Below are 14,845 nucleotides of genomic sequence, written 5' to 3'. Positions count from 1 at the left end.
TAGAAATTTGAACCAACCTTAATACGCATCATATAGGCCTATTCGATGCGTATTGAAGGTGTCGATGTAATTTCTCAAGGTATGCCAATAATATGACCCTACCATTAATTGTTTTTTCATAAAGTATTTGAATTTGAATTTAATAATGAGTTAATTGCTCGGATGGTCCCTGTGGTTTTACGTTTTTTCACGTTTAGTCCCCACCTTTTGAAAATAGCATGTATGCTCCCTATGGTTTGTCATTTTGTTACTCGGATAGTCCCCCAACATTTACTCTGGGGACTATCCGAGTAACAAAATGACAAACCATAGGGAGCATACCTGCTATTTTCAAACTAATTGACATCTACTCAGGGACTATCCGAGTAACAAAATGACAAACCATAGGGAGCATATCTGCTATTTTCAAAAGGTGGGGACTAAACGTGAAAAAACTTGAAACCACAGGGACCATCCGAGCAATTAACTCTTTAATAATAAAATAAAAACAGGAGACCATACATGAAATGAATGTGGTTAGGAATAGAGTCCGGATACGTCATTAGATCTTAACATGCCATCCATCTCCAGCCGACAAGATCTTTTTTTAATGTGCATTTAAATCAAATTATTAACATATGGTAAATCTTGCACATGCATTTTAACCAAATACATTTTGTTTTAGACAGGATACACAACACTTAATAAACATAGTATTAAATCCAAAAATCATTCAATAAACAAACAAATAAATTATCTTTTCCATACAAAGCTAACATTTCACTTGATGGAAAATAAAGTTTCAAACCTTATAACCATTTAAAATTATAGTTTTGCTACAAACTTAACATTTCACTTGATGGAAAACAAAGTTTCAAACTTTATAAATCTATCTCTAACAAGGTTTTTTAATGGTAACGGAATTTAGTGTTAATGTCCAAACACGTTATAAAATTGTAAATTAATTAGTACTCAAACTTGTAGCTTTAATTCCTAACCTTGTTATTTTTGAGAAACCATATAAACTAAATATAATTACTATAATTTGGAATTTGTTGAAAGCAAAATAAACCATAATAGACAAGACTTGAACCTAAATTAATATCATCGTCTAAATCTTAAATGAAAATTCACCAAGAAGTAACTAACTTTTCTATTTTTTTTAATGATGGAACTTCTATATAAAAAAATTAACGCGGGCATGTAAGAAACTGTAAAACCCCTAGAACAATTACACAACAAGGTCGTGAATATTGAATCACACCATCTCTCGAATTCTAAATTACAAAATTCCAATTAGCTTCTGATCCAAATAAAAAAGCTTTCTTTGATCGTATCTACTGTTCATTTAAAAGGAAAGGAATATAGTGATTGTTGAATTACTAGTTGATGTCTCGCCCGTGTTGCGGGATGATAACTGAATAATTCTCAATCAATTAGAAAAACATTACTATAATTTTGCTAGGAAAAAAATAAAACGATGATAAGACCGTAATTTTCAGCCCAGGACAAAACTGTAATTTTTAAGGACTAATGAGCGAGTGTTAGACAGCTCCTTAACACGAAAAAAATTAAACGGAGTCAGCCAATACAAACAAAAAACTGTTATAGTTTTACGAAAAAAAACTAAAACGATGGGAAAAACGTAATACAAATCATAATTTTAATTAAGGGATAAAATCGTAAATTAAATGGACCAATGAGGGAGTGTTAGGCAGCTGCCGGCATATCTGTAATTTTACACTGTGGGCAAAATTGTAATTTAACCAGGAAAACAAACAAAAACGATAGAGAAAATGTAAATTCAAGTTAAGGGCAAAATCGTAACTTGGCTGTGAGAAAAAAAAAAAACTAATGACAAAACTGTAAATTTAAACAGGGCAAAATCATAATTTTGAACTGAGGGGGAAATTGAAATTTTTAGCTGGGAGCGAAAGCGTGAATTTATTTTGAAGTGGGGGTAAAAACATAATTTTGAATTGATGGCAAAATCGTAATTTTAAGAAAAAAAAATTAATGGCAAAAGTGTAAATTTAAACGGGGAAAATCGTAGTTTTGAACCGATGACAAAATTGAAATTTTTAGCAGGGAGCAAAAGCGTAAATTTATTTTTAAGTTAAGGTAAAAACATAATTTTGAAGTGATGACAAAATCGTAATTTTAAAGCGGGATAAAATCGTAAATTTATTAAACGAATAAGGGAGTATCAGGCAGTTGCTCCATTTGATCCAATCATTGAAAAACACTATTAGCTACCGCGTCTTGAGAACGTAGACGTAGTAAATAAATTTCTCGTTTTTTCTACATGTTTCAATATTTTATTAACTCTAGTGTCAAATTAGAGATGGTAAAATTTTAAAATTTTCTCTTAATACAAAATTAAGTTAAGAAAACTATAATCAACCGGACCCACAAATCCTTGACGTAACAAACTTTACAAATCAAAATAGACTTAAAACACATGATTAAAAAAAAAAAAACTAAAAAACTCGTGGTTATCGCAGGAACCGCAGCTCGTATTTCAAACCAGAACCAGAGTAGAGCAGCTTCACATAACGTGCACCAGGGGTGCGCATGGAGATAACCTACGCCTCCTCCAGTCTCTCTGACCTCACAACAACATCAACCATGTCTAGAGCTCCGGCGACTTCTCGTCCAATCAAAGTCATACCGTTGCAGCACCCGTACGGCGGCGTCGATACTCCGCCGCAGTCGTCTTCCTCCACGACGTCCTTTTCGCGATGGAAAACGAATTTGAAGCGGATGAAGCCGGTCGATTGGATCGATTTTTTCCTTCCGTGTTCCAGGTGGATTCGTAGCTATAATTGGCGCGATAATCTACAGCCTGACGTCATCGCCGGCGTTACCGTCGGTGTTATGCTTGTTCCTCAGGTATTAATCGGAATTTGAAGTTAGTTACGTGTTTGACTACTGTTGAAACATATGTCTCTATTTTTCAATTCAATGTCAAAACACATTATGCATATAAATACCTTCTAATTGTTTTGAGTTTTATTTTTCATGGGCTGCTGACCACTGATCATGGGCTGGACTTGAGTTGGATCATGACTTAAAGATATAGTACTTAGTCATGAAGATGTAGTTGCTGGGCTTGGAAGTTGTTTGCTGATGGGCCGGAGCTGAGTGGCCCAGAGTTGATTATGGCTATATAAATAGACACTACACCAGTTCTACATGTGGCGATGGGTGATAAAGTTCCTTCAAGAACAGATGCAGGTCTTATGCTCTCCATATTTGCAGCGTGTTCTGCCCACCCACATTGAAGAGAGATATTTATTTTCACAAAGTTATTTTTCATCTTTGATCCCAAATTAGGGTTTGTTATTGTTCGTTCAAGTTTGCTGTATTATCTCTCATTCGTTAGAGAGATTATATTTCTGAGATTGATGATCATCGGTGGATGATCTTCACCGGTATCTCTGTATCTTGAATTGTTTGAGAGGTCTTACTGTTTGTAAGATCTCAGGTGGGTTCTGGGGGTAATTTCTTTGGGTTGGATAAATAAGATTTCGTCACATTTTTCGTCGCTATTTCTGTGTGTTCCTGTCTTTCTGTTCATATCATAGTTCTTTACATGGTATCAGAGCTCTGTGAGCTCTTGAGTCCTGGTTATTGAGTGTCCGCTGCGAGATCTAGGGTTAGATCGGTGTTGTTGAAGACTGGTGGTAGATCTGTTATTCTTTCCCTGAAGAACAAATCAAATTGATTCCTTGGAAAGTGTGTTGTTCAAGATTTGGATGTCCGCGAAACCCTAGTTAGGGTTTGATGGTTGCCGTAGAAGAAATCTCCTCTCAATCTGCGATCTATAGACTTCTTTTCCGATCTGAAATTTGTAACCCTAGAAGGTTACAAATCAGATCTACTTGGAGGGAATTAAACGCATATGTGAGATCTTTCTTATCTCTATCTCTTTAAATTGTTGTTCTCGTTGGATCTTTTGTGTCATAGGCATTCTGTTACTGGGGTAGTCGGACCGACAATTGATTGAGTAATTGTGTTTGCATTTATATCTGTCTCTTTCTACAGGTGGTTCTTATTTGGTTGTTCTTGCAACTGTGTTATACTTGTCCAGGCACCTATAGAGTGATGGTTCTGGAATCTGACCTCTGACACAGTCTGCTTAGTTGTTGTTGTTTGTTTGCGTTACTATCGGTTGAGTATTGTTCTTGGTGTGTGTAGTCAAGATGGGTATGTTGCTAGTTCTTTATAATATCATTGTGTTAGTGATTTGTATGTGAGATCTAGTGTCAGTTTATTCGTAAATCTCATTTTTATTTAGATTTGTATCAAAATATTCTAATAAATGCTCAAGTATCTCTATAGCTATGTTTGTAATTTTTGTATATTTTGGTTATAATCTGTGTTTGTTGTCTTGGGTGCTTAATTTGTCTTGAGTGTATTTGTTTTGTTTTTTGTTTGAGCATGAGATCTGAGTTTTGAGAAAACAACAAAAAAAAAATGTTTTTATTGAACATTAGAGTTTTGAACGGATATTTTTTGAATTTAGGCAAGTTGTTGAGAACCCTTGTCACAAATTTGTATTTGTGTATCAAGTTAGTCCTTCATAAACTATTGTCACATATCAGTTTATTGTGTTTGGTTTTGTTCATTTATTTTTCGTTTTTCTCTGGTATTTAGGGTTTTGTGACTTGTCTAGTTTCGTCATTAATCTTGATCTGTTTTCATTGCTTATAATCATTAATCTGTTCGATTGGTCTGTTCACTGTTTCAATCTAGGACATTGTTATATCACTTGAATCTTGTATGTTCATTGTATGGTCCTGTATTTTCAATCATGATTAGTTGTTTGATTCTCATGTAATATTCTACTTTGTGGTTATATGATCTTGTGCTTTCGTCAAGTTTAGCCCTGAAAATGTGTTGATTTGTGTGGTGTGAACCTTTATCTTGGATCATGTGATTCAATTCTGTTTTGGACTGTCGAAGTGTCTCCTGCGCTTTGTCTTATTGTCTTTTGTTGTATGGTTAGTCGAACCATGTGGTTTGAGTGTTCTCTAATCAGTTGTTTTGTCAAGATTGTTCTTGATGTCTGTGTCTGCCTAGTTATGAGATCTATATGTTGAGAATTTTTTTGTCTTGAATTATGTAATTCAGGTTTGTCTTGATCATCGAAAAATTTCGCATCGTCAATAGTCTTGTTTTATGATTAGTCTAACCGTGTGGTTAGTATGTTTCTAATCAATTGAATCGTCAATGTTGTTCTTGAGTATTTTTCACAGCCTTGTATGTTTTCTCTGCATGAGATTTGATTTTGATTGCAAATCATATGATTTTGTATTCAATCAGAATTTGTTTGGTTGTGTTTGTCTTTGGTTGTCTTATAGTCTGATATGGGTCAAATTCCCCTTGTTATGAGACTTATTTCTTGAATCTTGTGATTCGGTATTTGTTGTGAAGTTGTAAAAGTTTTTGATCAAGTCAAATTAGTCTTTATGTTCTTCACAAGTCTTGTCTTTCAAATATGGTTATGAAGTCATGTGACTTTTTTGTTTTATCGGATATGTTTCTGGTCGTGTTTTTGTAGTCTTGTGATTCCTTCTTGTTTGATCAGATGTATGAATCAGATTTGGTTATAGAATTCTATGAATTCTTTGTTAATTAGAACACGTTTTCTAATTTGTTTTACTTTCTAATGTGATAGAAAGTTCTTATATGTGTTTGTTGGTGCATCGCTAATTCATTAACTGATGGTGGATTTAGAGTTCACTTATTCATTAAGAAGTTTATGCGTTCGTTAACTGGTATGGTTTTTTGACATGTTTTTTGTCCAGCTATGTTTTGAATGTTATAGATGTATGACATTGTGACTTTTTTTATCTGATATGGTTGTGATATTATTGTTGAATTGCGTGATTCATTTTTTAACAATATATCATTTTTTTTTGCTCTACATGAAGATTTTTGTCTGGTGGTATGTTTCCTTATTTTGGTTGTGGATTTAAAGTTTACTATTCAAAATAGATACGTTACTATTGTTTTCGGTTGCTGTAGTCAACGTCACAAGGGTTTTATGCATTCTTTGTTCTTCTTTGGTTGCTTTCTCTGGTTTAAATAGTCCAACGTAGTGGTATCGAAATTGCCATTACCAAAGTCTGGTCCAATATATTCCAGAGATTCCTGATTGGTGAGGATGAAATTGTGTTCATCAACTGTAGAGTAATCTTCAACAAGCATTTTAAAAGCATCAAAAGGAGTCTGTTCAAGGAATTTCTTTTCGATCCCCTCTTCTTCTTTGCCGATTTCATTTGTTTACGCTTGTTTAATATGTATTCATCTGATTAACTGTTTTTTGACTGTCTATATAAGATGATTCCGTGTTTTTTGTATCAGTCTTGTCTCTGCGTATTTCATAGCTTTTGAGGGTTAAATGTTTGTATCCGTCTTGTAGTTTTTGGGAAAATTCGTAAGTGTTGAGTTTTACATCCTATTCTGTGGTGTTCTCTACATGGTTTATGTTCTCATTAAAACACCAAAGTAATGGACTATTCTGGTGGTTCTAATTAAAAAAAAAACTTTTCAAATAAACACTTGTCTACTTGTGATTTGGAATTTTATTGTTGTATTACATATTCCAAAAGTGTTTCAAGAAAGATTGGCTAAGCTCTAAATCGTTGTGTTGAAATTTATGTATTTTTAACAAGTGAGCATGTTTTGTCTTTATGGTTCGTTTCATACATTTCATTTCATCTCATTTCATTTCATTTCTCAATTGTTTGAGAAAAGATGTTGAAATGTATTTTCTGGGTTGAAAATTATTGTTTTCTAATGTATCTTTAAAGCTCTAAAAGTGAGTAAGAAAGAAGAGTTTGATGATATTCTATGGGTTGGTCTGTTTAGACTATTCGTGTTATTTGTATGTATGATAGATAGTAAACTAGTCAATTACAGTTTAGGAAAATAGAGTGGGATGGTATCTTCTAAGGTCCAGGAAAATGACTCCATCTTGATTGTCTATTTTTCAGTCTCTGTTTATTGTCTTCATTCCTAATATGTACGAGTGTTGTTAGTTTTTTTTTGGCCGATTTTGATAGTATGTGAGTTCTTATGGTTGTAAAAACAATAGGAATTCATATATTGATTTTGCAAGTTCTAAAATATAAAACTGAGAGGGGATGTTAAAAATAATAGTTTAATATTTCAGTTTTATATTTTACATTTGTTATTTTGTTTTATTGTTCTTATGGGTTTGCCTTTTGTTTTATATCAAGTAAGGTAAACAAGGGAGCTGATGATGTTTTCCAGTTGTACGAAGAGGCATGTGTGCAGCTGCGCATGAAATTTGGTTGTTATTCAGTTTTCTTCATGAGTTGCATATAGCTTTGGTTGGTTACACACAACAGCTGTCTGATGTGTTTTAAAAGGGTTGCTTCCTCAACCTCATTATGTGAAGTGCAATGAAGCCAGTGAGCATTGTCTTTTCAGTGTTTACTATTTTGTTTAGGGGAGTTTTTTTAAGTTGCTATTGTTAATCGAAAGGTTTTTAGTTTTCTATGGTTTTTTGTCAAAGGCTTCAAATCGTTGGTTAGTTGCTTAAAACAAAAGGAAAAGAGTTTGAAAAGTAAATAGAGGTTTATGTGACAGTTTATTTTTAACTGTATGTGTTTGGCCAAATATGGTTCATGTGTTTTGCCTATTAAATTGAGGGGGGCTGTTGAAACATATGTCTCTATTTTTCAATTCAATGTCAAAACACATTATGCATATAAATACCTTCTAATTGTTTTGAGTTTTATTTTTCATGGGCTGCTGACCACTGATCATGGGCTGGACTTGAGTTGGATCATGACTTAAAGATATAGTACTTAGTCATGAAGATGTAGTTGCTGGGCTTGGAAGTTGTTTGCTGATGGGCCGGAGCTGAGTGGCCCAGAGTTGATTATGGCTATATAAATAGACACTACACCAGTTCTACATGTGGCGATGGGTGATAAAGTTCCTTCAAGAACAGATGCAGGTCTTATGCTCTCCATATTTGCAGCGTGTTCTGCCCACCCACATTGAAGAGAGATATTTATTTTCACAAAGTTATTTTTCATCTTTGATCCCAAATTAGGGTTTGTTATTGTTCGTTCAAGTTTGCTGTATTATCTCTCATTCGTTAGAGAGATTATATTTCTGAGATTGATGATCATCGGTGGATGATCTTCACCGGTATCTCTGTATCTTGAATTGTTTGAGAGGTCTTACTGTTTGTAAGATCTCAGGTGGGTTCTGGGGGTAATTTCTTTGGGTTGGATAAATAAGATTTCGTCACATTTTTCGTCGCTATTTCTGTGTGTTCCTGTCTTTCTGTTCATATCATAGTTCTTTACAACTACAAGACTAGAGTTGACTTTTTTCTTGTTTATGTTCGATCCTGATGCACTTATTGGCTGGATAGTATCCAATCGTGTTTCGTTGCTTCAGATAATTTGAATAATTTGTTAATATGATTAAGTTATAGATGAAATTTGTTGCATTCAGATCTATTGAATCTAGGTTTTATACATTTTTTTAGGGGATTCTAAATTTGGCAAGTACTAATTACAAATTTACAATTTTTATTTTTTTTTGAACTGCAAATTTGGATCATTACTGGAGTATCATCGTGCCACCGGCGGAACCACCCGATCATATCCATCTCCACTAGGCATATTACAATTGAACATCGGAACTAAAGGCCCATGGCACTGTAGCCTAGTGGCATCTTGGGGTAGGATAAGGCTTAGGAGCCATTAGGTCCGAGGTTCGATTCCCACAAGAGGTTTTTTTTATAGATTTATTGGGTTTCCTCCTGAACTGGTGTATAGACATTATTGCCCAGTGGAGATGGATATAATCGGCTGGTTTCGCTCGTGACACGATGATACTCTAGTGGTCCGTTAGTGATCCAAATTTGCGGTTCAAAAAAAAAAAAAAAAAAAAGAAAAACCACCGGAACTAAAGACATAAATAAACACGTAATTTAAGGCAATATGTGATTTACACATTTTAAATGGAAAGATCTTGAAATGGCTAAAGTCTTCGGTGTTGAAATTAGAGATCTAAATGAAATTCAAGTCCGGCAGTTGGGCCAAACCGCCTATGAGACAATGACCATTTGCCACATGATCTGGATCGATAAGACTTTTCTGTCCACTACTTATGGGCCCCGCTACTACACTCGTAGTCCGAGTTAAGCTCTTTTTATTGGGCCTTTTCCGCCATGTTTCCCTTTGTCTAGTTGGTCCAGCTAGGAGCCTGCTAGCTCTTGGATCAACCCCATATCGAAAGACTCTAAATAACTGCATTATTTGCCTAATGTTGGCTGGTTAGAGGAAATGTTTGCCTTATCGTAGATAACTAACTATATTGCCAACATTTATGTTTGATCCCTTGTTTTTTCTTTCTTTCTATGAGCAGTCTATGTCGTATGCAAAGCTAGCTGGACTCCAACCGATATATGGACTTTGTAAGCTAAACATATGGTTCTTACATTTTAGAAGCTTGTTTTATATTGTGATCACAAGATCAGTGTAACTCTTCTTTTATTATCCTTCATTTCAGATACTGGATTAGTGCCTGTATTTGTGTATTCCATATTTGGGTCATCACGTCAGTTGGCAGTCGGCCCAGTAGCATTGGTTTCTTTACTGGTCTCTAATGTCCTAAGCAACTTTGATTCATCCTCTGAGTTATATACAGAACTCGCAATATTGTTGTCACTCATGGTCGGGATTCTAGAATGCACAATGGGGCTCTTGAGGTACTTTTTTAGTGTTCTCGAATTAGCATCAACTATTAAACAACTTTTATAGTTACGGAGGTTCTCTTAATATTTGTAGGCTTGGATGGATCATTCGCTTTATCAGCCATTCTGTAATTTCTGGCTTTACAACTGCTTCAGCTTTCGTTATTGCCTTATCACAAGCTAAATATTTTCTAGGATATGATGTGGACAGAAGTAGCCAAATAATTCCATTGGTCAATAGCATAATTTCCGGATCCGATCAGGTATCGTGTTCTTCACCTGCATTTATATTTTATTGGTGTTTTTGATAGATCATTGGGGTTTACTTGGAATTTTTTGTAAGAATGAATAAGTTGAGACATATTATACAGTCATTATGTATTCATTGTATACATTATTAGTGCTTTTGCATGTTTTTCACTTGTGGTATGGTTTCACTTTCACCGTCGAAATTCCAGTTTAATTATAATTTTTTTCTTTGAAGTTATTAAACAGGCTCCACCAATATCTCTACACATCATTTTCTTTAATTTCTATTTATTATTAATTGTAGTCTAAGCAGCAATAATTATTTTTCGTATAATTCTGTTAAACCTTTTGGTGATGGGGCGACTCGAATTTTGTAACTAATATCCACTAATGCATAAACTCAAGTATGAAATTGTTATCATTCATGTGAGGTCCACCATTATTATCTCTTATATAGTTATATTTTCACAATTACAATTTCTAATCATTAACAAAATTTCCTTTCTTGTAGTTCCAATGGCCCCCTTTCATGATGGGGTCTGTTATCTTAGCAATTATTTTGGTCATGAAGCATTTGGTACACACTTTCTTACAAATTAATATTATTTATCCATTGTGCTTGAGTTTCTTTTTTTTTTTAAATTAATTTTAATGGCTCCAATTACAGGGGAAAACAAGAAAGAATTTGCGGTTCTTGCGAGCGGGGGGTCCCCTCACTGCTGTTGTTCTGGGTACAGCCTTTGTGAAAATATTCAATCCCTCTTCCATTTCTTTGGTGAGAATTATGAGAGAAGCTTTTTTTTTTTTTTTTTTTTAAATACTGGAATTGAATTTTCTAAAATAAAGCATTATTCTAACTATATTTCAGGTGGGAGATATACCTCAAGGGCTTCCACCGTTTTCCATCCCGAAAGACTTTAGTTACGTCAAGTCGTTAATCCCCACTGCATTCCTCATTACTGGTGTGGCTATACTGGTAAAGACGATTACTCTGTAATTAAATATAAATATATAATCATCATTTACTATTAATTATTTTAACCATGTAATGACTATACGTCCACACTGCAGGAATCTGTGGGGATTGCTAAAGCCCTGGCAGCGAAGAATGGATATGAACTTGACTCAAATCAAGAGGTGTGATATATAACGAAATAAAAGACCAACAAGTTTATATTTTTTATAGATTTTTAATTATGTATAACCATAGTTAGGGCTGCAAACGAACCAAACGTTCAGCGAACCGTTCGTGCACCATTCGGCCGGAAGTTTGTTTGTGTTTGTTCGTTTAATTAATGAACAAAAATGAACAAGAAATTTCGTTCGTTTAGTTAAACGAACGAACATGAACAGAGGCCGCGTTCGTTCATTTATGTTCGATCACGTGCTTGTGTTTGTTTATGTTCGATAGTTCATTACTGTTTTTACTTTTTATATTTTATTTTGATTACTTCAAAATTCCGACAAATAAAATATTTAATAAGTTTCAGTGTATTCTATATTTTGTTCATGAACGCATGTTTATGTTTCGTTTGTCTTCATGAACATTAGTTTGTATTCGTTTGTGTTCATGAACGTTCGTTACCAAAATATAACGAACACAAACACGTCATTTCCTTAACGAACAAACATGAACATAAAATCTCATTCGATAAGTGTTAATGAAACAGTTCGTGAACACATATATTTTCTTAACAAACGAACACGAACAAGGTCTTGTGCGTTTGGTTTGTTTGCAGCCCTGACCATAGTGACAGAAAACTGATAGCTGATATATTGTTGCTTTCTAACAGTTATTTGGCCTTGGTGTGGCTAATATATGTGGGTCCATGTTTTCGTCATACCCGTCAACAGGTGAGCTCGTGCAATCTGATGACTATTAGAAATCGCGTCACACTTTTTTTTATTAGTTCTCCTACTGAATATGCTGTATTGTTGTGTAGGTTCATTCTCGAGGTCAGCAGTTAATCATGAAAGTGGTGCGAAAACTGGTTTATCCGGAATCATCATGGGCGTTATTATGGCCTGTGCTCTACAGTTTTTGACACCATTATTTGAATTTATACCTCAGGTATGTTATTTATTTATGACATCATAGTTAAATTATTTTAGTGCTCCTTAACTTAAGAAATTTTTATCCTGCTATTTAAGCCTTGTATTTTTTTTGTTTGCTTTTGCAGTGCGCTCTTGCTGCTATTGTCATCTCTGCTGTCATTGGTTTGGTCAGTATTATAAATAATTGAACTATATGCATTCTCCTTCTGGTCTTTTTTTTTATTTGAATAATTTATTTTAATTTCCTTACTCAGATGATCCTAATTTTTGTTTGTGTTTGTTAAAGGTGGATTACGATGAGGCTATATTTTTATGGAAGGTAGACAAGAAAGATTTTTTTCTTTGGTCAGTTACTGGTGCAACAACTTTGTTCCTCGGCATTGAAATCGGTGTCCTTGTTGGGGTGAGCTACTGTTTTTGTGGGTCCGCCCAAACCGCCCCGCCGCATTCTTAAAGTTAACGGTTTTGGCCCGTTAACATGCCAATTAATCTGATTGACTGTTCGGTGTTTTGGTATGCAGGTTGGTTTTTCTCTGGCTTTCGTGATCCATGAATCGGCCAATCCGCATATTGGTAAGCTTGTTATTTATATATTTATTTGTAAAAAAATGCATGAAATGTTCTTTCTGATTGATTAATGTTTATAAATTTGTATGATTGCAGCGGTTTTGGGACGACTTCCTGGGACCACCGTTTACAGGAACATCCAACAATATCCGGAAGCATACACATACAATGGCATTGTGATTGTTCGAATCGATTCACCTATCTATTTTGCCAATACAAGCTACATTAAAGACAGGTGAGTGAAAACTATAAATCTGATAATCTTTTTTTTTTTTTTTTTTTTTTTTTTTTTTTTTTTCTAAAAATCTTTTGAGTATAATTTTATAAATTACAGGCTTCGGGAGTTTGAAATTGTAGTCGATCAGTCTAGCAAACGCGGGCCAGAAGTTGAAAGAGTTTACTTTGTAATCTTGGAGATGGCCCGTAAGTTCTTTTTCCATTTAAATACTTAACAAAACAGATTTATTAATCACATACTTATATCTTAATGTCTTTTTCAGCTGTTACTTATGTTGACTCCAGTGCAGTTCAGGCGCTAAAAGAATTGTATCAAGAATACACCTCAAGAAACATCCAGGTATTGTAAAATTACAATCAACATTGCTAAAATCGGGGAAAAACGTTTCATAGAAGCTAATCTTGTGATTTTATGATATGCAGATAGCTATTGCCAACCCGAACAAAGAAGTACTATTGACACTTGCAAAATCTGGATTCATTGATCAAATCGGTAAAGAATGGTGTTTCGTGAGGGTCCATGATGCTCTTCAAGTTTGCCTCCAACACGTACCTAATCCAAACGATCCACCAAAAATACTGGATTCATCTCCCTCCAGGTTTCTAGAAAAATTAGGAACACAAAGAAAAGAGGATTTATCAGCATCTGAACTCGAGTCAGGTCAGAGAGATTCCATAACATCTAAAGATTCCGACCCGCATCTGGAACCGTTGTTGTCAAGGAAATCTCATTAAAGATTCATTTGCATTGAAGTTTTACTATATTCTTGTGATCCCAGAAAATTCTTTCTAGGGTTAGTTTCTGTAAGTTATTGTCATGGGCGCGCATGCGAGTTCCATGCTGTGAATGCTCACAGTTCTAGGGGTGATTATTGGTGTATATTCTATTGATTCTGGCGATATGTTTTTGTAATTAATTGATAAGTTTAATTAAATATTTTGATTCTGTATTGTCCATGATAATCTGGATGTCAATTTCGCATATGACGGATCATTTTTTTGTGTTGATCAAAGGGTACAATCATCAAGTCATGTGTTCTAGTCTACATGTACATACATATACGTAAACTAATCGCACTCGAAACATGTTATGTTTGATAGTTAAACTCAATAAAAAACTGTAACTAACTAACTAACAAAACTATTTATCGGTATCGATCCAATATACAATGGAGAACACTTATGGGTGCCCCACGAGAATAGAAGTGGAATAGTCTATAGAAGTGATACTGTAATCTAAAGCATCAAGCAAAAAACATACCATCTGTTTTCAACAACGGTTTGGAGCTATTAATTAATAATTGGATCCCACATCGGACAAGAGGAGAAAATAAAGATAGAGTGGAGGAGTATAAATAAAAGGCATATGTTTACTAAAGAAATTGCCTTAAACTAATGAGTAAGGAAAACAAAGCGAGCGGTGAGAGCCGGTCGCCGCGCTACTCATAATCAACTGAGCGCATGAATTTATGGAGGGGTTATAGGCTGGCCGGGTGTTGACGCTGCTTACTTTGCAGAACTCACTTGAGCGGGCCTCCCAAACCCACCCCCAATTCTTTTAGTCTTATTTTTTTTCTTTCTTTATATTATTTTAAAATTAAATAAATTACATTTGCTAGAAACATATATTATTATTTTTAAATTTACTAGAAACAAAGTTATTTAGCCGTGAATTGAAACATTCAGTGAGCAAAGCTGTGCTGTTTAATAATTGTTTTAATAAATGAACATAAATAACAGTCTTCTAATTCCACCCCTCTTAATTTTTATTTCATAGAGATACATTTTTTTTTCTTTCTTTATATTATTTTAAAATTAAATAAATTACATTTGCTAGAAACAGATATTATTATTTTTAAATTTACTAGAAACAAAGTTATTTAGCCGTGAATTGAAACACTCAGTGAGCAAAGCTGTGCTGTTTGATAATTGTTTTAATAAATGAACATAAATAACAGGCTTCTAATTCCACCCCTCTTAATTTTTATTTTTATTTCATAGAGATGC

At 34.2% G+C, this 14,845-nt stretch overlaps 1 protein-coding gene, 1 long non-coding RNA gene and 1 other non-coding gene across 6 annotated transcripts; all 3 read left to right on the top strand.

Annotated features, from left to right (window-relative positions):
• The first annotated feature begins 2,457 nt into the window (after positions 1-2,457).
• Positions 2,458-13,801, top strand: LOC110877755 (sulfate transporter 4.1, chloroplastic). Its single transcript, XM_022125951.2, has 17 exons — positions 2,458-2,871; positions 9,403-9,451; positions 9,547-9,745; positions 9,825-9,993; positions 10,491-10,556; positions 10,647-10,754; positions 10,848-10,955; positions 11,051-11,116; positions 11,773-11,833; positions 11,923-12,050; positions 12,160-12,201; positions 12,321-12,437; positions 12,556-12,607; positions 12,698-12,836; positions 12,936-13,024; positions 13,102-13,178; positions 13,262-13,801. The coding sequence occupies exons 1-17, from the start codon at positions 2,554-2,556 to the stop codon at positions 13,571-13,573; spliced, it is 2,100 nt and encodes a 699-aa protein (XP_021981643.1). The 5' UTR covers positions 2,458-2,553; the 3' UTR covers positions 13,574-13,801.
• LOC110877756 lies at positions 2,916-8,289 on the top strand. Of its 4 annotated transcripts, none has more exons than XR_004865933.1 (2): positions 2,916-3,885; positions 7,234-8,289. It is a non-coding gene; the product is annotated as an uncharacterized LOC110877756 (long non-coding RNA). The 4 variants fall into 4 exon arrangements; XR_002557266.2 differs by having other exon boundaries at positions 7,230-8,289; XR_004865932.1 differs by having other exon boundaries at positions 2,916-4,188.
• Positions 13,802-14,220: 419 nt separating the features above from the next.
• On the top strand, positions 14,221-14,383 carry LOC118482462. The gene has a single exon (XR_004868497.1). It is a non-coding gene; the product is annotated as a U12 minor spliceosomal RNA (small nuclear RNA).
• Positions 14,384-14,845: the final 462 nt, after the last annotated feature.

Source organism: Helianthus annuus, chromosome 9, assembly GCF_002127325.2.
Source record: "Helianthus annuus cultivar XRQ/B chromosome 9, HanXRQr2.0-SUNRISE, whole genome shotgun sequence".
Lineage (NCBI taxonomy): Eukaryota > Viridiplantae > Streptophyta > Magnoliopsida > Asterales > Asteraceae > Helianthus > Helianthus annuus.
The sequence above is the reverse complement of the archived record's forward strand: the minus strand, read 5'-3'. Positions and strand labels throughout refer to the sequence as shown.